General features: G+C 35.2%; 2 protein-coding genes across 5 annotated transcripts in view; one reads left to right on the top strand and one right to left on the bottom strand.

Moving 5' to 3' along the window:
* Nucleotides 1-4,644, top strand: part of STYX (serine/threonine/tyrosine interacting protein) — a 42,936-nt gene extending 38,292 nt beyond the window's left edge. For both annotated transcript variants that reach the window (XM_044231403.1, XM_044231402.1), the window contains one exon: nucleotides 1,059-4,644. In XM_044231403.1, coding sequence (XP_044087338.1) covers nucleotides 1,059-1,132 — 74 coding nt within the window. In that variant the 3' untranslated portion in view covers nucleotides 1,133-4,644. The remainder of the gene's footprint in view (nucleotides 1-1,058) is intronic.
* A 1,342-nt stretch (nucleotides 4,645-5,986) lies between these two features.
* GNPNAT1 (glucosamine-phosphate N-acetyltransferase 1) lies at nucleotides 5,987-19,401 on the bottom strand. 3 transcript variants are annotated; one of them, XM_044231404.1, is made up of 6 exons: nucleotides 19,215-19,401; nucleotides 13,531-13,698; nucleotides 12,039-12,101; nucleotides 10,230-10,357; nucleotides 9,179-9,240; nucleotides 5,987-7,141 (listed from the first exon to the last, which is right to left on the bottom strand). In XM_044231404.1, the coding sequence occupies exons 2-6, from the start codon at nucleotides 13,682-13,684 to the stop codon at nucleotides 6,994-6,996; spliced, it is 555 nt and encodes a 184-aa protein (XP_044087339.1). In that variant the 5' UTR covers nucleotides 13,685-13,698; nucleotides 19,215-19,401; the 3' UTR covers nucleotides 5,987-6,993. The 3 variants fall into 3 exon arrangements, with proteins under 3 accessions (XP_044087339.1, XP_044087340.1, XP_044087341.1); XM_044231405.1 differs by having other exon boundaries at nucleotides 19,270-19,401; XM_044231406.1 differs by lacking the exon at nucleotides 19,215-19,401 and adding an exon at nucleotides 19,034-19,056.
* Between the last annotated feature and the right edge of the window lie 2,331 nt (nucleotides 19,402-21,732).

Raw genomic sequence — 21,732 nt, 5'->3', positions numbered from 1 at the left:
AAGAATGCATAGCATTCAGTGTCTCTACCCTTAAAAACTTAGTTTACATGTTATGCCTTCAACAGAAACGATGATTAACAATCTTCCTCCAATCCCTAGTTATTTGAAACTCCTAGAAAACTTTACTTTTACCTTTTCACTTTCTGCTTTGCATTAGTTATGTTTCATACCTCTTTTAGAATGCAAGTACAGCATTTCATCTGAAATTCAGCATAGCAGCTGTATTTAGCTTTATGGCTAGCATATTTTCTGCTTTATTCCATTGTCTTGATACCATATAGTCCCCCCTTTTTTTAATTAACAGTGAAATGTTAGTTTCATATTAGAATCCACTCTCTGAATTAACATTATTATCGTGATTTAGCACAACCTTTCGGGCATAACTTTAAGTCTGTGCTATTGTTAGGCAGATAATATGGCAGATCTTTTGCCAGTTTTCCTTCACTGAGACTCAAATTTTTTGTTGTAACTATTGGTCATATAGTGATACCTTTGATTCTATGTGAGAAATTTCTGTACTAGCAGACTGTGATGTAACGAGTAGATAAAATCTCTTCTTTATCTGCTGCATGCCATCTTTTCTCCCAGCTCTAGACTTCATGGTCATAAAACCACAGCTTCAGTGGAGAAGTATTTTCAGCAGTGTCTATGAAAGCAAAAAGACAACTATATCTACAAAATAAAATTGTACAAATACAAAATTAATCTCTTAAATTTTGTCATAGGTTTATGGTAGCTAAATAATTTGGTAACCAAACATATGGGTACCATTATCTCTCTAACAATTCTGTTTTCAAACTGTTTTAAGAATGATTGTTATTTATAATACCTAAGACATAGTTAATTCTCAAGAGGGGAAATACATCCCATAATGAAGATAAAAGCTGTTTAGTAATTTATAACAAAAGATTTTATTAATATTTTGCTAAAAATTCAGTCATGGAATTCTCATAGTGCGTATACATAGTAATGCTGAAAATGAAGTTTTACTAGCTGTAATGTTCTAACAAATGAGTTTAAGTTCCCATTATATGTTATATTTGTGCAATAATTTTTAGGCAGTTTGAAGAGAACACATGAAGAAGAAGATGATTTTGGAACCATGCAAGTGGCGACTGCACAGAATGGCTGACTCGAGCAACATTAGAGAGGATGTGAATTTCTATTTGGGAAGGAGGAAATACTAGAGACAATAATAATGTAAAATGGTAAAAAACACAAGTCTTTTTTTTTTTTTTTTAAATTGTATGTTGCTTCCAGGCGTGTTTCTCTGCAACTTGTTGACCGACATTTTAAGAAGATGTTGGACTTCTGCAATAGATGGCATTGATGGTTTTACTCCTTTCTTCTTTTTCTTTCTTTTCCTTTTTTTTTTTTTTTTACACTTTACAGTTTTATTATAAACCAAGAATTTTGGACTTGCAAAGAGGTATTATTGCAATAATGCACTTTTCATACTTGAAATTTATTTGTAGGATATAAAGTTATTACTTTAACAAAATGCAAGTTAGGGGGGATTTGTTTATAAAATCTGGGTAATTTATAATGAGAATTTCCTAAAGTTTGCTAATTCATTTTGTGTTCTATATATTACATTTTAAAAATAATTTTACAGTTCACTTTTATGATGGAAACATTAACAAATGCAGGAATCTGCCACATTTCTGTTTTAGTGTAATTTAGTAGCTTCATTACCCTTTTATTTTTTTTAAACTTAATACCTTATTAATAATCTTTGAATCATGACATTAGCTAACTCTTACTTTAACATGATCCAAGTATTGCTTCCATTCCTCTTCCTAATTTGTTTATTCTATAGAAAAAAAAAAGTTTAATGAACAAAGGAAGACGTTTTGCTTGGTAATACTAAAAAACTAGGAGTTTTAGACTTTTGGGTCACTTTCCTTTTTTCTTTAAAAGCCAAATGTTGTGTTTGTTCTTTTTAGAGTTGTTCAGCCCATTTTTTTCTTTGTCCAAAATAGTTCTGAGTAACCAATGTAGCATTGTTTCTAAATGAAGCCCAAAAAAGAAAAGTGCCTTGCATCAATAAAAAAATAAATCTACACCTTTAAATTAGTATGTAGAACAGTACAACATTTTTAACATTTTTCTGTAATTTCTTTTTCTTCTTAACTCTAAGTTAAAACAGAGGTTTAAAGAAACCTCAGTAAATTATTTGGAATATGGAACATTTACTTCTTCATTTTATGTTGTCTTAATGATTCTGTGAGGTTGTTCTGGCTCAGCAGCTTTTCTTTGAAGATGCATTTATTGGGGAAAGTGGTTTGTGGGAAACTTCACTGTATTTAAAATTAGTGTTTTTTAATTCTTCATGTTGAGTTAATCCAAATTTCCCCCATAATTTGCATTAGCAAAGTCACTTTATGGATCCTTAATTCTCCATATTTTTATTTATACATATAAAGATTGTTCTAAGAAAAACATTTTTGCTATTTTAAGTATGCCATGAGGAAGGAGAGGAGTGTTTTTAACTTTTTATAGTTGATTTAGGGTAGCACAAACAAAACTCATTTATATCTCACTTTTCTCAGTCCTCTCTTGAGGTGCTTTACTGATGGGAATGGTTTTCCATACGTTCCCTTGGTACCAATAGGTACTATGCAAGGTAACCCATTACACGAAGTTACTTCTTTGCTTTTTTCCCTGCAATGTAATATAATACAGTTAAGAGCTTTTTTTTTTTTTTTAATCCAGCGTAACAAGAGATTGGAAATTAAAATTGCTTTATTGAGTTAATTCCTGTTGACCCAGATGGTATTCCTCTTCTGATTCCCTTCCCCTATTTTACTACCCTGAAAACAGCCTATTATTAATCCCATTGTAGTCTTGTATTCTGTTGTGTAATTAGGTCATTTGGTGTTGTAGTCTAGTAGAGTCAAGATTTGCATTGTGTTCAGAAAATCCACTTGGCAAAGTGCCAGATGCAATCTAGTATCTATGATGCTTCTTCATTTGGCAGAAACTTGGCTTAAGAGAATGTTATAGTACATTTAGGTTTTAAAATGAGGGAGTTAAGATTTTTAAAATTAGTTTCTTAAGTACACATATCCTCTCTAGTAGTTGGGCCAAAAATACAGATTTAGTCATTTATTAATTTAAAGCTGGTAATCTTCCACTTTTTCTAACCACTGTAATTTTTATGTTGTCACTGAAGTGCCTGCCCAGCACTGTATATTAAAGACTGTCTCTTGAACACTAGGAAAAGGGACTATCATCTTCTTGAGTACAGTACCAATGGGGACAAAGCATGAAGTTTATTCTTTTTTCATGTAAGAATACCCCAAGTTTGTTTTACCTTGGATCCATTCTTCCACCTAATATTAAGCCAGTTCTGGTAGCTCTTCTAATCTTTCTTCTATTTGGTTCCATTTCTGAAATCCTTTTATTTCTACAAATGTTTTGTGATAGTTACATATAATACATTTAACCAATCATGATTTTCTAAAACATTTAAATAATGTATGAGTCATATAGCACCCAATTTTAAATATGTAATCTGGGCAAGAATTTAAGCTGAAATTACAGCAAAACAGGAAAACTTCTTTACTGTCCCACTTTAAAAGTATGAAACAAATATTGAAAATATTCAAACTAGAATGACAGAATTCTTACTTTCTAATTTTAGTTAATTAATGTTAATTTCTTATCCATTGGGTGTTTATACAGCAGTTACCTTTATTTGTCTCTGTGGTGGAAATGTTAAACTGGGATAGCTTCTGCTACCAATTCTCAAGTGTTTAACTTTTAAAGCAGAATATTTGTTTTGGGGGGCGGAGTTGTGCTTCATCTGAGTTTAGAAGTAATGTCAGAAAATGTTAAGCATGTCCTTTTAAAGAGAATATAAGGTTTCTAATTGTCATATTACCATGGTAATTCAAGTGAATTAGAAGTATTTAACTGCAATCTTGAATTATAAAGTTGGGATGCATATATATGTATGTATGTGTGTATGTATATATATAATATATATATAATATATATCGATATATATACATATATCAGGATCTCAACTTGATGTAAAGTAAATGAGCAGTTACCTGGCGGATTTTTTTTAAATAACTGGTTTAACCCATATTTCCATAACAAACTTAGCTTCACTTCAGTATTTACTTTATCTTTGTCCATTCAACAATGCTCCAATATGGAAATGATAGGAAATAGCTGAGAATTACTAAAAGATTTTATTTTATTTTTATTGATTAGAAAGTTTCTAGAATCTTTGAATGCTGGATTTTTTTGTCTTACCCATCCATGGCAGCTAAAAAAAAAAAAAAAAAAAAAAATCAAAATATTCAGGTTTACATGTTAGCTCTCTCATAGGGAGTTGCCATACCTCACAGTTCAAAGTGTATTCTATAGATCAGTAACATTATACTGACATGTAATTGCAATTTACTATGCAGCAAAAATGATTCAAGAAAAATAACCTACAGTGTCTATTTACCTTTGTATAGGCGATTGCTTAAGTTACCCTGCTTTTAACATTTGTACTTGGATAAAATGCTTATGTATGTATAGGAATGTCACAGTGCAAGATGCTGCTAGCTCAGGCACAAAGTATTAAAATTATTTTGTGAAGACTGGTGGTTGTATTAAAACTGTTGTGCCATTATACCTCAAAAAGATTGAAATGCTCATTTATACTGCTTATGCCTCAGAATTTCTTTAGATTGTTGTCTTTTTATGTAAAAGTAACCTAGTTTTACTACCTCAGATAAAGAAGGATGAATGAACATGGGACTTGGGGAAGCACTTAAGGGTATCTTCCAATATGTTGTGGTCACACACACACTCACAGACACACAAGTAATGGTCAGTACTCCAGGCAAGGTCTGCATTTTAACTTAAGAATATTTCTGAGGATTAGCTGAACAGATCTGGAGTTGGAAGTGAGGGAATTCATGTCTGAAGCAAAGAGAATATAATAGAGGTCATCCACAGAGCAGCTTCTAGCCCATTAAAAAAAATACTTCTTGCTTTTACAGTACTATCTTCCTTGTCAGCCTACCTACATACTACTTTTCATCAAATCCAAGATGCTATCACTACACTATTATTTTACATACCACTAAAACGCAAAATATTGTTGAATAAACTGGCAAGCCATTGATCATAAAATGCATCCTGATTTCTAAAATGTTAGTGTAAAATGTGCATCTTAAGAGTCAGGGAAATATACAAAATATGTGAGGCATGATAAAAATCACAACTGTCACTTCATTCAACCTTTTCAAAAGCAAATAATGCTTTAAAATGAGAATATATAGTTTATGTCTTATGAAATGTTTTATGCTTTTTTTCTGTACTCAAGTTTACTCAGTATGGTTTAGAAAATTTTAAACATACTCTGGCTAATAACTAAAGCTAAATATAGATCACCATTTTGCTCAATGACACAACTTTTATTACTATACTTTATGACTATTTCCTCTGGGAAAGATTTAAGAGAAGACCTTAAGGGCACTGAAGGGATTTATTTAAATAACAATCCTGTTTTTATTTCAAATTGTTCAGAAATAAGAAAGATAAAGCATTTAATTTTGCCTTCTATTAGGCTTATTTTTTTTAACATGGGTTTTAATTACCAGAATATACCTAATAAAGCTACTATCATGCTAAGGTTGTAGGACTCCTACAAAGGCAAAACGGGCTGAAAAGCAGGTTTGTTGCTTTCAGTAGGGAAAGATCACTTCGTATGCATAGGTCGTAAGCAGGGAGGTCATGCACCCTCTACTGGTGAAGGGTTTTTGTTGTTTTAGAAAGCTTGCTTTAGCTTACTCCAAGGAGAGAAATCCTAAATGGCAGTTGAGGTAGGTGTCAATCAGAGGGATAAAAAGTGGTTGGTCCTTACCTTCCCAGTTAATTTTACAAAGAGTACACAAAACTGAAATCTTATGAACCAGGATGTGACCTAATAGTTCAATAGAAGACTCAAGAAAAAGACATTAGAATTCTAACAAAAAACTTCACTGTATGAACAGGTTTAATGTAACATGGAATGCAAAAGATTAGAACCATTAACAAAATATTGAATTCTTCAACTTACAAAAATAATTAAAATAAATAAAATCAAAACAAGATAGTGACCAGAATAGTACCATGACAATCACAGTAAATAGAAAAGCTTCCATCAGCGTTTTAAGGATGTAACAATTGCAGTATGATACATATTTAAATATTCCACTCAGTTTTGTCATTTATTTTTCATAAAAATGTTACTCAGAAGAAAGGCTTCAGACATCAATGAAAAGATGAGAAATCAGGTTCAAAATACTTAATACATCAAGATTTGTTAATTTACTGTTAAAAAGTACCTTATACTTGCCCTTAGGTATTTTAAACAAATGAATAATTATACTTCACATATGACAGGTGGTACCTTATCTGCATAAGAATTATATAAACTTTTAGATGTACACATTTTATAATTTTCATTTCTACTTTAAAAGGCTGACCAAGTTGTTTACCAGTCTAGTAAAAGGATTAACAATTGTTGGACTGCACTACATTTAGTTTTATCTTATCCAATTTCACATGATATATGGGAAAAAAGTATTCATTTTATGAGTGTGATAACAGCCTTATTCATGGTATGCTTTTTTTTTTTTTAATGAGCAGTACAGATAGCAGACACATAACTCCTTACTACCTATACTCTAACTACAAAGAAATGAAGCCAAACTTTAGAAAAATACAATGCAAGAAAAGATTCAAGTTAAAAATATATTCCTTTGGTTAAAAATCATCCCCTTTATAATATTCATTTGTAATCTAAACTCACAGCATATCCCACCAACCCAAAGTAATCTTCTAAATGTCATTATATTTGTTGTATTACCATGTTTTTTTTCAATCCAGAATTTATGGAGGTCACTGGGTTGCAGCAACAAAGTATTTTAACTCTAGGAAGAGTATTGCCTTGTTGCATTATCTCCTTTGACAAATGTCTGTCTTACTTTACAAATATCTTTTTTACTTTAGAAACCTCCGACACATGTAGTTTTCTTCAGATACTGTATATCCAAACTTTTTATAGAAACCAACATTTTGTGGTAGACATTCAAGGGTAATCTTATAACAGTTCAGTTTCTTGCTTAGCAAAGTAAGGGTTGATAATAACCTGAAATTCAAAAGATGGGGGGAAGCATAGAGCATTTGTTAATAAAAATGCATTTGAGTAATTCAATATGAATGAATGAAATTATATAAATAAAACAAGTTTATATTAGAAACAGGTTTAGTACATGACCTTTCTCACTATATTCATTTAAATATTCAAACTGTAAGGGGAAAAGCATTTAATTCACCCAAAGCATTTTACTGTTTCAAATATACTTTACCTAGTAATCTCTAGCCCATTAATAAATAGGACAAAATACTAAAGTCTCCCTAAACCAGCTTTAAAAATAGATTTAAGATTAAATGTTAACACTGAAGACTGTCAATCTTTTAAAAAAAATATGGCCAAAATTAAAATTTTTTTTCCTAAATCTGTTCAAACTACTTAGGAACAGTCAAAATTCCCACATGTAATGAGTAAATAGCATTGTTCTTTATCATTTTAAAGCCAGTATTTGTGAAAGGATTATCACATAAGTTAGTATGAAATAGAAACAAAGCAAAAAGATACATTTTTCAAATCCTTAAAAAATCCAAACCCAGTATAAGAATGTGATTCTAGGGACACCTGGATGGCTCAGTGTGGTAACCATCTGTCTTAGCACAGGTTATTATCTCAGGGTCCTGGGATAGAGCCCTACTTTGGGTTCCCTGCTCAGTGGGGAGTCTTCTCCTCCCTCCCACCGCCTGCTCTCTCCCTCTTTCTCTCTCTCAAATAAATTATATCTTTAAAAAAAAAAAAATGTTTTTAACTGCCTTAGAAAAAAAACTAGAAAAGAGCTACAAAGTTTGGTTGGAGAGTTCTCTCATGTTTGCATACACCGAAAAGTAGTATCATTTTGAAGAAAGCATATCTTGGCTGAGGTTATGAAATTATAAAAGATAAGACAGAAGTGGACTAATAGAAGCTGGTCTGTTTTGTTCACTGATATATCCCAAATACCTTGAATAATACCTGGCACATAGCAGGACTTAATATTTATTGAGTGAGTTCTTTAAAACTCAGAAGAGATGGTATGAAGAAGCAAGTTCTAGCTTATAAAATAGGCAATAGGGGCACCTGGGTTGCTCAGTGGGTTAAGCCGCTGCCTTTGGCTCAGGTCATGATCTCAGGGTCCTGAGATCGAGTCCCGCATCAGGCTCTCTGCTCAGCAGGGAGCCTGCTTCCCTCTCTCTCTCTCTGCCTGCCTCTCTGCCTACTTGTGATCTCTCTCTGTCAAATAAATAAAAATCTTTAAATAAATAAAATAATAAAAAAAATAAAATAGGCAATAAACCTATGAAACAAATTTATTTTAAGGGATTTAGATAAATGCATAAGGGATTTACAGGAAGGCGTATATGTTTAGTATATGTTTCTAAAACTTATAAGACTGAGAACATTTCCTGTTTCTAAATATGACTGGGAAACTGGGATGAATCACTTGACTTAGCCAAAAGTTTGTTTCCTACTAGTAGGAGAATGGGTATTATGCTTAGGGAAATAAGTCAATCAGAGAAAGACAATTATCATATGACCTCTCTGATATGAGGAATTTGAGAGGCAGGGCCGGGGTTCTTGGGTGGTAGGGAGGGAAAAAAATTAAACAAGATGGGACTGGGGAGGGAGACAAACCATAAGAGACTGTTAATCTCAGGAAACAAATGGAGGGTTGCTGGGGGGTGGGGAGGGAAGGATACAGTGGCTAGGTTATGGACACTGGGGAGGGTATGTGCTATGGTGAGTGCTATGAATTGCGTAAGACTGATGTTCACACACCTGTACCCTTGAAGCAAATAATACATTATATGTTAAAAAAAAAAGTTAATAAAAATGTTAGTCAATAAAACAGTATACTTTGAATTTCTAAAATTCATGATAAAATGTAAAAATATTTTCTTTATTAAATTTACTTTAAGCTACAGAATGAGCCTAATTAATGACACCTAAAAAGGACTTCAAATAGGAGAACATTTTTTAACAAATACCTGAGCAAGACACTATTAAGGGAAACAGAAAAAGGATCTAACCAGGGATACCTTATTTCTGCCTACTTACAGTTTGCCAAGCTGCTTTCCTCTGCATTCATCACTAACAACAACATCTTCTACTCTTCCTCTCTGAAAATATAATGTTTTAAAGGACTAGGCATTTTTAGCTAATTCAGCAAGTGACATAATTCACTGATGTTTTGTAAACAAACTTCAAAAACCAAATTGCAAGCCTTTTTTTACTTACTATAGAGGAAATACAATGAATCAATTTATGGCCTAATCTTGTTTTGTCTATATTCTAAATCTTCCCAACCCACTGTTTTAAAGCAGATTTCAGAATCCGTATCACTAAAATGTAATCTTATCATGTTCATACTACATCACCTTATTCCTTGCATAATAGCAGTTTCTTTCAAACATCCAAATACAATTTATTAATTTCTAGTAAAAACCCACCAAATTCATACTTCACAGAAGTATTTTGTTTTATAACATTTTCTTTTCTCTAGCTTTATTATAAAAATACCATATATAATATACATAACATACAAAATACTTGTTAATCAACTGTTTATGTTGTTGGTAACGCTTCCAGTCAACAGGCTATTAGTAGTTTTGGGAGTCAAGTTACATGCAAATTTTTGACTTCAAGAAGTGGGGGGGGGGGTCAGCGTCCTTAACTCGCATGTTGTTCAAGGGTCAATTATATAATATTTTGAACCTTTAACTGCTTGGAGACTGCTAAAAATTTGTGTTAATCTATATACAAAGTATTGTTATTGTTCTTTTTTAAATAACATAGGTATTCTAATCATTACTGCCAAATTTTATGATGCTGATTTGGTTTCTCTAGGACTATACCATCTGACACTTTGCAGAACAATTTTTTGCAAACAATTCAGATTATTAATATTTTCTTCCTCTTAACTTCAGAACATAATGGGAAAATGTTACTAAGTGATTTCTAATAAGCAGAGCTTTTTTCAGGGCAATATAGCTCTCATTTTACAATGAAATGCAGTAAGAAAATAAGATTGGTTTAATGGAAACTCAAAGTTGGTTTTGCTAGAAAACACGTGTTCATTTTATTCGTAAGTGTTAAGGTGAATACATACCTTAGCACAGGAATGGATGAATTTATGTTCTATTATCAGAGTTGCTGTAGCAACAATTTGTCCTAAAGTCACATCTTCCACAACTGTAACATAATAATCTCCAGATTTCTTCATGTGCTCAAAAGATTCTGTGGAAATTGGAAAAGCATTATGTGGTAGACATTAAACTTTAGTAGGTACCATAAAAATACTATATTTAGCTTATTTCATTAGTGAATATTTGAAGCTATTTCATCATGGTGATTTATACTTTGTTTTTAAAGAAAGTATTATTAGAAATGACCAAGTGGTTGAAACATCAGTAAATCATCAATGGGAATATGGTCTATACATTTTAAAAATCTGCCAAAGTACAACTATTAACAGCTATTTCAGATGAACAGCACTTATAATACAAATAAGTTGTAGATGTTGCCACTTCTGTGACTAATGAAGACTTTTAATATCTTCGTAACTTACTTTAAGTCAATTTCTTTAACCTTTACACTCGATAGTTGAATAGAACAAAACTGCAAATTTTAGTAAGAATGTTTACGTGGCTCCATTCTGTAATTTTTAAGTTTCTGCCTTCAAAATATTCTGATAAAATAGTTTTCAGCTTTCCCTTTGTGTCCTGAAGTGTTTAATGACTACATGACTTGCTTTTTTTAGAAACAGTCTGTTTTGCATGTTTTGAAAGCACCTGCATACTAGGTAAAAAATGTCTCCATTTCTAAGTAATCTTCTCAAAGTCACATGGCAAGTAGCAAAGATGGAATACTTTCCTCTCAAATTGATTTTTAGTACTCATATTGCCAAAATAATGGGTTTCTCATCTAATCTGATATGCATTCAAAGAAGAATTCAGGAATAAAAACAGCCTAATATTCTCACATACTGTTTATTTCCATAGTCTTGTTCTAGATAGGATTCTGGAGGAGGAAAGAAGATATAAATTCAATGAAGGAAAACAGTGAGAATCAGAAAATGGTGATTTTCATCTTGGGAGGGTCAGATAGAGTACAAAACAAAATTACCTAGGGAAGGAAATGAAGAAATTTAACTAGTGAAGGAAATGAAATTATAGAAAACAGGAGGATAGTGTTAGAGCAATGGATAGAATCAGGAAGGTTCTAGTCTTTTCCTTATCAATTACTACCTGTGATCTTAAGTCATTTGACCTCTCTGGATTTCCATTTTCTCATGTATAAAAAAAGGGGCTGAACTATAAATTTGAAGATACCTGTTGATCTTAAAATTCAATATAGACAAATTTAGAACATAATTTCTTACCCTTTTTTATTTGGTGATGAAATTTCCATGAATAACCTAACCACATAAAAAAATATTACAATATAAAACAATCTCTAGAGCTACCACCTAGGTACAGAAATTATCTAAAAGTCAGGTATTTTGGGGGCACCTGGGTGGCTCAGTGGGTTAAGCCTCTGCCTTCAGCTCGGGTCATGGTCTCAGGGTCCTGGGATTGAGCCCCGCATCAGGCTGTCTGCTCAGCGGGGAGCCTGCTTCCTCCTCTGTCTTTCTCTCTCTCTGCCTGCCCGCCTCTCTGCCTACTCATGATCTCTCTCTCTGTCAAATAAATAAATAAAACCTTTAAAAAAAAAAAGGTGTTTTGTAAAACAGGATAATTACTACAATTGGATTCTAGAACAAGTTAGTCACATTAAACATTTAAATAATAGCTAATTGTTATAGGAATAATTTCCAGCTATTTGAATAAAACACACGCAGACACTTTGGAGCACAGCTCCAAATGAAAAATGTGTTTCCCTTTATTTTTCATTCAGGAAAAGAGGGTGTAGTACTTACTCATAAATTGTTCAGGGTTGACAACACCAGTCTCTGTCAGTTGACCTAGTACCTTAAAAAAACCTAGTTTGAAAAACAGATTTCAGATCATTAGAAGACCAAATAAAAGACCTATCAAAAGAAGCAGTGTGTGAAGCTGGTGGGATTATGGGCACTTACGTTTTCAGAACTTTCTGTGATCATTTTAAAATTAATTTTTATTATTTAAAAAGATTAATCTTTCTATAATCTCTACATAAAACAATAATAGGTTCTATCAATGTTTTTGCCTGCGTAACATTTTTGGAATAGTGCAGACCTTAATGATTCAATATTTATAAAGCCAGCAGGTATATTTTTCAATGTAATTTGCATTAAATTTGATGCAGGGAATGCCAAACTTTCCCAAATACATGCTTTGGTGCAAGATTATCATTATGACCAAATATAATTTTTAAGATAAAATATAAATAACACTGAGACTAATTTTTAAAGATTCCTGTTAATTTCATTAATGTTAAATTAAATGTGAACATTTTAGAACTTTGATAATCTAGATTTCTATACACTCAATAATTAGCTTGACCAAAATTAGTTTCTTTAAATTTCCTACCAAAAAGAAAACTAAAAAGTTGATTTTTTATTAAATTCATTAAATTTAAAGAAATCATTTGGAGAATTTAGACATTAAAAAAAGAAATATAAAATATATGTAAACAAAACCTTTGCAACTTATTCGAGGCATATATCTCCACCCTCATTCCCCATCCAGCTTCTTAGATAAGATTTTTCCTTATGTGCCATTATAGATGATAATTTTACCTTTATGAAAAATCTTTTCGGATTCTTAATGAGGAAGGAGTGTTGTTGTACTGAAGTCATTTGAAATATGTTGCAGTAATACCTGGTCTTAGCCCTGATATATACATATTAGAATTGTGTGACTTTAAAAATTAAATACAAATGGGGCACCTGGCTAGCTCAGTTGGTGGAGGATGCAACTTGATCTTGGGGTCATGAGTTCGAGCCCTACACTAGGTGTAGAGCCTACTTCTAAATAAAATCTTAAAAAAAATTAAGTACAAATAAATAATTCAAAAGTCAAACTTATTTTTTAAAATTAGCACCATCATGTTTCTGGAGAAAACAGAATGCCAATTACAGTTGACCCTTGAATAACACAGGTTTCAACTGTATGGGTCCACTTATACACAAATTTTTTTCAATAAAAACCTTATAGTACTGTAAATAAGTTTTTCTTATGATTTTAGTAACATTCTCTTCTCTAGCTTACTTTAAGAATACATTATATAACACATATAACATATGAGTTCATCAACTATTTCTATTACTGCCAAGGCTTCCAGTCAAAAGTAAGCAATTAGATTAAGTGTTTAGCAAATCAAAATTTATACACAGATTTTTCAAATGCACACGAGTCAGTGCCCTAACCCCCATGTTGTCAAAGACCAACTGTGTAATTCTAACCAGGATATGTAAATGGAATCCCTACCTCTATTTAAGTCAGCAGTACAAAGGGGCCTCAAGACCAAACCTTCTCCAGGATGTGTTGGGGAAATGGCTGGAGAAAATGTAGCTGTATTCTGGCTCCAGTCCACTTCTTTGAGTAGACTTGGGTCAAACATAGGAGTTTCATCAGGTTTCATCTTTGCAGTAAGGTCTAAAGAATTTTAAATGGTAAGGCATTTTAATATGGAATTAGGATCAGTGAGAAATTCTATTACTTAATAAAAATATGCAAGCTATTTTATCCTGAATCTAACATAAATGCCACAACCACAAATAGAAAACTCATGGTAAACATCAGATAGTAAACAAGTGACTCTAAGTTTTAAACTTTAAAACTGCATTTTCTAGCAAGTATTTTAAAACTTTTTTCCTGGGGCACCTGGGTAGCTCAGTGATTAGGCAAACAACTCTTAGTTTCTGCTTGGGTCATGATCTCAAGGGTTGGGCTCTGCGCTGGGCTGAGTCTGCTGGAGATTCTCTCCCTTCATCTGACCCTCCTCACGCTGACATGCATGCTCTAAAATAAATGAATAAAATCTTAAAAATACATATTTCCTGTGGGTTGGTGTTAGCATAGCACTGTGAATAGCTCACTTTCCATGAGCTTTTACTTTTTTTTCATTATTGGATTTTATTATTGGGCTAAGAAATTATTTGTTGGTGATCTTACCACTAAGACTTATTGGGTATGTTTCTTGTCTTTTTTTTGTACGAACCATGAACAGAAGGTAACTGATGAACAGGCTTAAATTAACTCTACATTCATTGTAATATTTGGTCTTAGCTATGACAGATTCATATTAAAGTTATCTGTTGGATTTTGTTTTCACATCAGATTTTCTAAAAATCTATAATGTAAGTTTATCATCTGCAGCTTAAGAATAGCCAATGTTTTTCATGCTGTTATAAAAGGATCAGTTATGGTACTGTCCTCCTCTGAACACTAAGAAATGGGAAGATTCTTACTAGGTGTAGTCTAATAAAAAATAGACTAAATAACAAATATAAGGATAGACTAAAGCATAAAAATGGGGGTAGCAGCATGTCTGTGGAACACAGTGTTGTTAGAACAGGGTCTCCCTGTAGGTCTCCTACAGTTAAGAGACTGTAAAGCAACCTCTAACTTCCATTTCTATCTCTTTACCCAGGTTAAAGAAACTATTCTATTTGATACTTGCTTCTAGAACTTTGAAACAAAGACTTTAAAGATATATATCCATAATATTACCATAAAATAAAGAAACAGGAAAAAATTAAAGTGCATTTAATGATGATTTTCCCAATAACCCCACTCCCATTATGTTCCCTATTTCCTAAGTCACAATATGCATAAAGGCAATTTTTCTCTTAACTTTTCCTTAAAGCTTGATTCAACTCCTGCCTGTGGAACCCTGTGGAACCTATCGGTAATGCTACACTGTAGTAGAGGCTTTGGGAAGGTAACGTGGTGTAATAATAGAAGTTAACATTTGTTCGGCTCTTCGGATGAATCAGGCATTGTTCAAAGAACTTTTACCCACTACTAATTCATTTACTTCAACAATCTTACAGGATAGGGATGATTATTATCTCCATTTTAACAGATGAGGAAATGCAGGCAACACATGGTAAGTAACCTGCCCAAGATCACAAAATTAGTAGAGCCAGGATTTAAACCCAAGACATAAAAAAACATGTGCTCTGGAGTCAAGCTGGTATTCAAATATCAAATGCGATTATGGCTCATGTCAGCTCTGACAATCTGTTTCCTCATTTGTAAAATGGAGATAAAATTATTGAAGGATGAAATGATTTATTATATATAGCACTTAATAGTGCCTAGCACACTGCAAGTGCTCAATGAGATATATTTTAGTTAGCAAATAGTTAAAAATTCATGTTTATACATTTTTGTTAATATTTTTCATCTTTAATTCATGACTCAGGTACTGTGCTAGGTACAAGGGCTACAAAAAGGACAACAGATTATCTATATGTTTATGTTAAACTGAAACATTCTTGGATAGGAAAGAAAAAAAAGTAATCATAGTTAATATGTAGAATACCAAGGGGCTTTTTCCCCACCTCAAAGAGGACTCAAATGGGTTATGCCATAAAGTTCCTGGCCCTAAGGTTAATAAGGAAATAAATTCTAATGATTAACAATCATTCATATCAAAGTTATTAACAAGCTTACAGTCCACTTGAAACATTTTTTACAGGTTAACTTTAATGCATGCACTTTACTGTTTGTCCCCGATAATTGGATCCTGAGGCTTTTGGGTCTACTCTCATCTCAAAGATGAGATGAGTAACATCATTGTAACAACACTGTTTTTTGGGTATGCAGATAAACAGGCTAAATATTTATTAACAAAGTAAAGCATAAATATTAAATACAGAAGCCAGAGAGTGTTAAAAAATTTACTTCTTCAGGGCAACACACTATTTAAACAGTTTGATGATCATTTTATTTAACATATAGTTGTAACCATGAAATTTAAGGAACTCGAAAGGGAATTTAGGTGAACATTAGAATAATTTCAAGTTAACTAGATTACTTTTTCCTATAAAGCTGCCCAAGTTTACAATAAAATACAGCCTAGAAAACAAACAAAATGCAGTTAATAATTTCCAAGAGAGAAAGGAGAATTAGGATTCCAATTAGGAGAATTAGGATTATGAAGCCTTTAACTAGTGAATTTTAAACAATAAATACTAATATTTTCCTATGCTTTTCTTTAACAAGATGGTCCTATTCCATGAATGATCATAAAAATAAATAATAGTGGCTGCAATTTATGGAGTGCTTTGTATTTGTTAACTTATAAAAATACAATGAAAGGTCTACCATTATTATCCCCATTTTACAGACCAGGAAGCAGGCACATTAATTTGCTCAAGATAACAGGGCCAAGAAGGAACAGAGTTAGGATTCAAAACCAGGCAACAGATCCAGCTTCAAGGGCACTGGAACCCTGCAGTTAACAAGGGCCCCACAGCTGGTTTTACTCTCTGCTGCTACTGCCTTGAAATTCTTAATTTTTCAACAAAGAGTCCTCCATTTCCTCCATATCAAAAAAATACAATAAACAAAGCATTCTGAAAAGAAATAAGAATCCATTAACCAGGCAACCAGAAATTAAAATGTTTTTATGACCTAATTTACAAAACAAAGCCATACTTAAAGTTACTCTCCTTTATCTTACTCCTTCCCCATTTAGTAAAATTCTGCTGGTGCCCAAAAAAATATGCTGGGAAAGTTAAACCCTACAGGATGTGATTTGATACCAAATTTCGAAAGATTTTAGAAAGGAATGAAATAGATAAATCTGGTTTACAAAAGAAATATTTTAGCATCTTAGGGTGCCAACAGTACTGCAAAACTTGGAAATTTCAGTAAATAGAATTGCAGTTGTCTGAGGCTGAATCTCATCATTATCACCGGGGTGACTGATTTTCCAAAAGTAAACCCTAGGGGCACCTGGATGGCTCAGTTGGTCAAGCATCTGCCTTAGGTTCAGGTCATGATCCCAGAGCCCATGATCTTGGTGCTCCCTGATCAGTGAGCGGGGAGTCTGCTGCTCCCTCTCACAGTTCCCCTGCTTGTGCTCTCTGTCAAATAAATAAAATCTTTTTTTTTAAAAGATTTTATTTTATTTATTTGAAAGAGATCACAAGCAGGCAGAGAGGCAGGCAGAGAGAGAGGTGGAAGCAGGCTCCCTGCTGAGCCGAGAGCCGGACAAGGGACTGGATCCCAGGACCCTGAGATCATGACCTGAGCGAAGGCAGAGGCTTAACCCACTGAGCCACCCAGGTGCCCCAAATAAATAAAATAAAATCTTAAAAGTTTTCAGAACTTTTCCAATTTAATTGCCAAGTTAGCATGCATTTACAAGGTCCATATATGCCTAACAGCCCAATAAATTCCTAGTGAATCAGTAACAAATAGTATAAGACTTACTTAAAAGCCACATTTCAGAAAATTCAAAAGAAGAAAGATTCCTAGATTGCCACAAGTGAGATCACAAAAACCATACACCAAACCCATTTTTACTAGGATCATCAGGTTTTCATTCAGTTCACTATTCTTTGGACACAATTTCAACAATTCCCAGTTTCTACAGCACACTAAAATATAAAGTGTATTTGCGAGGAGGTGCTGCTAGAAACAAGCAACTGAGAGCAACAAGTAATAACAGACACTGGGAATGAAGATCTTTAAAGTTGATATAAAAAATTTAAAAGCATGGGGCACCTGGGTGGCTCAGGTCATGATCCCAGGGTCCTGGGATTGAGCCCCGCATCATATCCCATCATATCTGGCTCTCTGCTCAGCAGGGAGCCTGCTTCCCTTCCTCTCTCTCTCTGCCTGCCTCTCTGCTACTTGTGATCTTTGTCAAATAAATAAAATCTTTTAAAATGTTTTTTAAAAATTAAAAGCATAATCCAAGGCCAAGTGTAAGGTGCTTAGCATATTTCAAGAGCCACGGGCCATCACAACATTACTTCAGTATATGAATGGGGGAAAGTTTGCTGTTTGAGACTTTATAGTGTTTGTCTACATAAATTTCATAACAACTTCAATAATAACTCGATTAAATTTTTAATCGAAAGAATATTTTATTCGCTGATTATTTTTAACAGGCCTGGCCATATTATTAAGTTATGCAATTATACGTCACTTGAAAATTTTAAAAACTATTTTCTAATCGTTTTGATCCCTATAATCTGGCATTATTCCCAGATACCGATTAGGAAACAAGCATGTGGAGCCCCAAGGTAACACAGCAAACAAGTGAACTGGGACTAGAATCCTATCTTGTTTTCCCATCTTGAACTCTAAAATACAATACTCAATAGACACCAATCTTTACATCATCCTACCAAATAGGTAGCTCTAATTTGAAGAAATGTCAGCGAATCTGCCTAAACAGAACTGAGCTAAATGATTTCTAGAGACCCATTCTAAGATTTGTTCATTAGTGTATAACCTAACAAAACTAATTCCATAATCGCCCGTTTCCATTTTGTGTGATTTTAAAAGTTGGGTGTACATAGACATCAGCTCCTCTTACAAGGGAAATCATAGTGCTCAGTGTGCCTAGGGGTACAAGCCCCGGGAAAAGAGACAAAGGATGTCCTTCCTTCCCGCAGTGAAAGCCCCTATTAGTCAGTGCAGGACGTGGTCTTTGGAGCAGTAGCATGTCTTCAAGCCGCTCCCGACCTCCGTGGGGTGCACCTCGGAAAGGAAAGGCTAAGGGGGGGGGGGTTCGGGGCATTTGTGCCCGTTGAAAACCGATGGCGGCAGAGACTAAGCAACTGTCTCCATCCTCCACGCTGAAGCCTGCTGAGCAAGAGTTAGTTTCGACCCCAGTCCCTGCTCCCGTACCCCTGTACAGCTGGACGCCTGGACCCCTGGCCCTCAGCCCTAACCTCTCTCTGCTCCAGTCGCGTGTGCGCTCAAGTTGCTCGGAACCGCGCTCTGCAACCACATGTGCACCCACCTGGCCAAGCTAAATGCGCGGCTCCCGGAAAAAACACCTCCTACCCGGGCCTAGCTCGCCTCCCCCCGGGCGCAGCAGGCACAGTCACACCTGTTTGATAAACGTGCAGGCAGGCCCACGACGGCCCCCAGGACACCCTGCGCGGCCCCGCTCTCGCTCCCCGGCCCCCAGCCTCCCTCACCCGTGGAGGCCTCGCGGTCGGCGCTCCTCTCCAGGCCCGTCGGACTCTCACCCACCCGGGTACACAGTACCGGATCCGGATCCAGCTTCAGCGCCAGCCCCACCTCCTCCGCCACCTCGCGAGCCACGGTTGCCGTCGCGGCAGCCGCTGCGAGAGCCGCGACCAGGACGTGGCAGCGCCAACGCCTCCGCCCCACCCCTGGCCGCTGACGCACGGCCGCGCGCAGGCGGGCGGGGGCGCTCCGGGGGCGAGGGGCGGGCCGGGGCGGGGCCTGAGGCAGGCTCTCGCACGTGGGGCGCGGCGAGGACTGCCCCCGCGAGGACTCCGCCTCCCGGCGGCGCCGGGCTGGGCTGGACGCCGGCTGCCTCCTCTCCGCGTTCCCGCGGCGTCCGGCTCTCCGCTTCTCTGGAAATAACTCAGCGGACGAGTCAGCGAAGCGGAGTAAGTGCTGAGAGTGTGCGCCTCTTTAATTTTCGGAAGCCGGAGGTTCGGCCTCTTGCCCTCCTCGGTAGCCCCTTGTGTCCCCTTCTTTTAATAGTCCGTTTAATGAGGACTTCAGCGACTCACCCGCAGCTGGAAGTTCCCCATCCCCAGTTGTCTGAGTCACCTCCATGAAACGGGGCCACTACGCTCCTTTCAAATCCTTTTAGGATGAACCATAGGGTTGAGGCACTGGTTCTCAGCTGTGGCGGGTTTGCCTCTCAGGGGACAATTGGCAATGTCTGGAGCTTTCTCAGCCTCCTGTCTGTGGGAGGGGTGTCCCTGGCGTCTCTCCAGATGAGAGGGGAGAGGTGGGGAGAGACCAGGGACGCTGTGAAACATCTTGAAATACACAGAACAGGGCCCCACAACAACGTTTCAGCCTGGTCTGAAATGTCAGTCCTGCTGAGGTGGAGAAAACCTGTGTTAGGACAAGAAAAAAATGACTTTTTTCTGAGCTTCCATTTCCAACACAGGTGTCCTCATTTTACAGATGGGGAAACCGAGAGCCAGAGATGTTAAGTAATTTACCAAAGTCACATAGCTTAGTAGCTCCCGTTCCTTGTCTTAGACCGTAAGTTTTCAACTTACTGAAATTTCAAAGTATTTTATTCTTAATACTGTTCGAAGAACACCGTATATATCGTCTGCCAGGAATTATATTTTCTGCTTATTTGTGAGATTTAAATTTCAGTTAACACTTTTACCGGTTCATGCACTCTCACACCATCAAACATTAGTGAGGCTGATGGCATCCACATTTCTGTATCCATCCTTCCTTTTACTCCTTTGCATAGGAAAGAATGTATAAGATATAAAAAGAAATAAACACAAATGTTAAGAAACATACGCTTTGTTTCCTTACCACAGTCTGGCCCTATTTTTCAATGAGTTTCTTCTGAGCGACAGAATTCTGTAAATTTTATAAGTTAGCAAAAACTGAAGCAATCAATTATAAAATTTATCATAGAGCACAGTTCTAAGAGATACCCAAAAGATCTCCTGCATTTTAGACGTATTCCTCCTTTTCCTTTTGGACCAACGGAACACAATTTCTCCTTAATAGTCACTCCTTTTTTAGCACCCTCCTTTTTTGCGTGTTGGTGTACATGTGGTGAGGATCCAAGGTAGCCAGGTGACAATCTCAGTGTCTAGTTTAATGGAATCATAGATGTGTTTTCTAGTCATTTTTACTTACTTTTTAACTGAGATATAAATCACATATAACATTGTATTCGTTTTAGATTTATAACGTGATTTGATATACTTATTTTGCAAGATGATTATTTCAGTAAGTTTAATTAACATCCCTCAGCACACATAGTTATGAATTTTTTTTCTTGTGATGAGAACTTTTAACATTTAGTCTCTTCATAATTTTCAAGTATACAGTACAGTATTGTTACCTGTACTCACCATGCATCATCCAGGACTAATTTAACTTATAACTGGAATTATAACTAAATTAGTCCCCAGGACTAATTTAACTTATAACTGAAAGTTTGTGCCTTTTGACCCCTTCACTGATTTTTGCTCCCCACCCACCAACTCTGTAACCACTAATTTGCTGTCTTTACCTATAGAAGTGAGATCATACAGTATCTGTCTTTCTCTGCTTATTTAACTTACTGTAATGTATTAAAGATCCATCCAAGTTGTAAATAACAGGATTTCCTTTTTAATGGCTGAATAATATTCCACTGTTTGTATGTTTGTGTGTGTGTATACACAAACTTCTTTATCCACTCATCTAACGGTGGACACTTAAGTTGTTTCATGTCTTAGCTATTGTTAGTAATGCTGCTATGAACATGTAGGTGTGTATATCTTTTCTGGATCGTGGTTAAATTTTTTTTTATAAATATGCAGATGTGGAATTGCAGACCATATGAGGAGCATGTTTTTGTTTTTGTTTTATGTTGCTTAGAACAGTTTTTTCTTAAGTTTTAATTTTAATTCCAGTTAGTTAACATACAGTGTTGAATTAATGTAAGGTGCACAATATAGTGATTCAGTAATTCTATACATTGCTCAGGGA

Source organism: Neovison vison, chromosome 13 (genome assembly GCF_020171115.1).
Source record: "Neovison vison isolate M4711 chromosome 13, ASM_NN_V1, whole genome shotgun sequence".
NCBI classification, from domain to species: Eukaryota; Metazoa; Chordata; class Mammalia; order Carnivora; family Mustelidae; genus Neogale; species Neogale vison.
The sequence above is the reverse complement of the archived record's forward strand: the minus strand, read 5'-3'. Positions and strand labels throughout refer to the sequence as shown.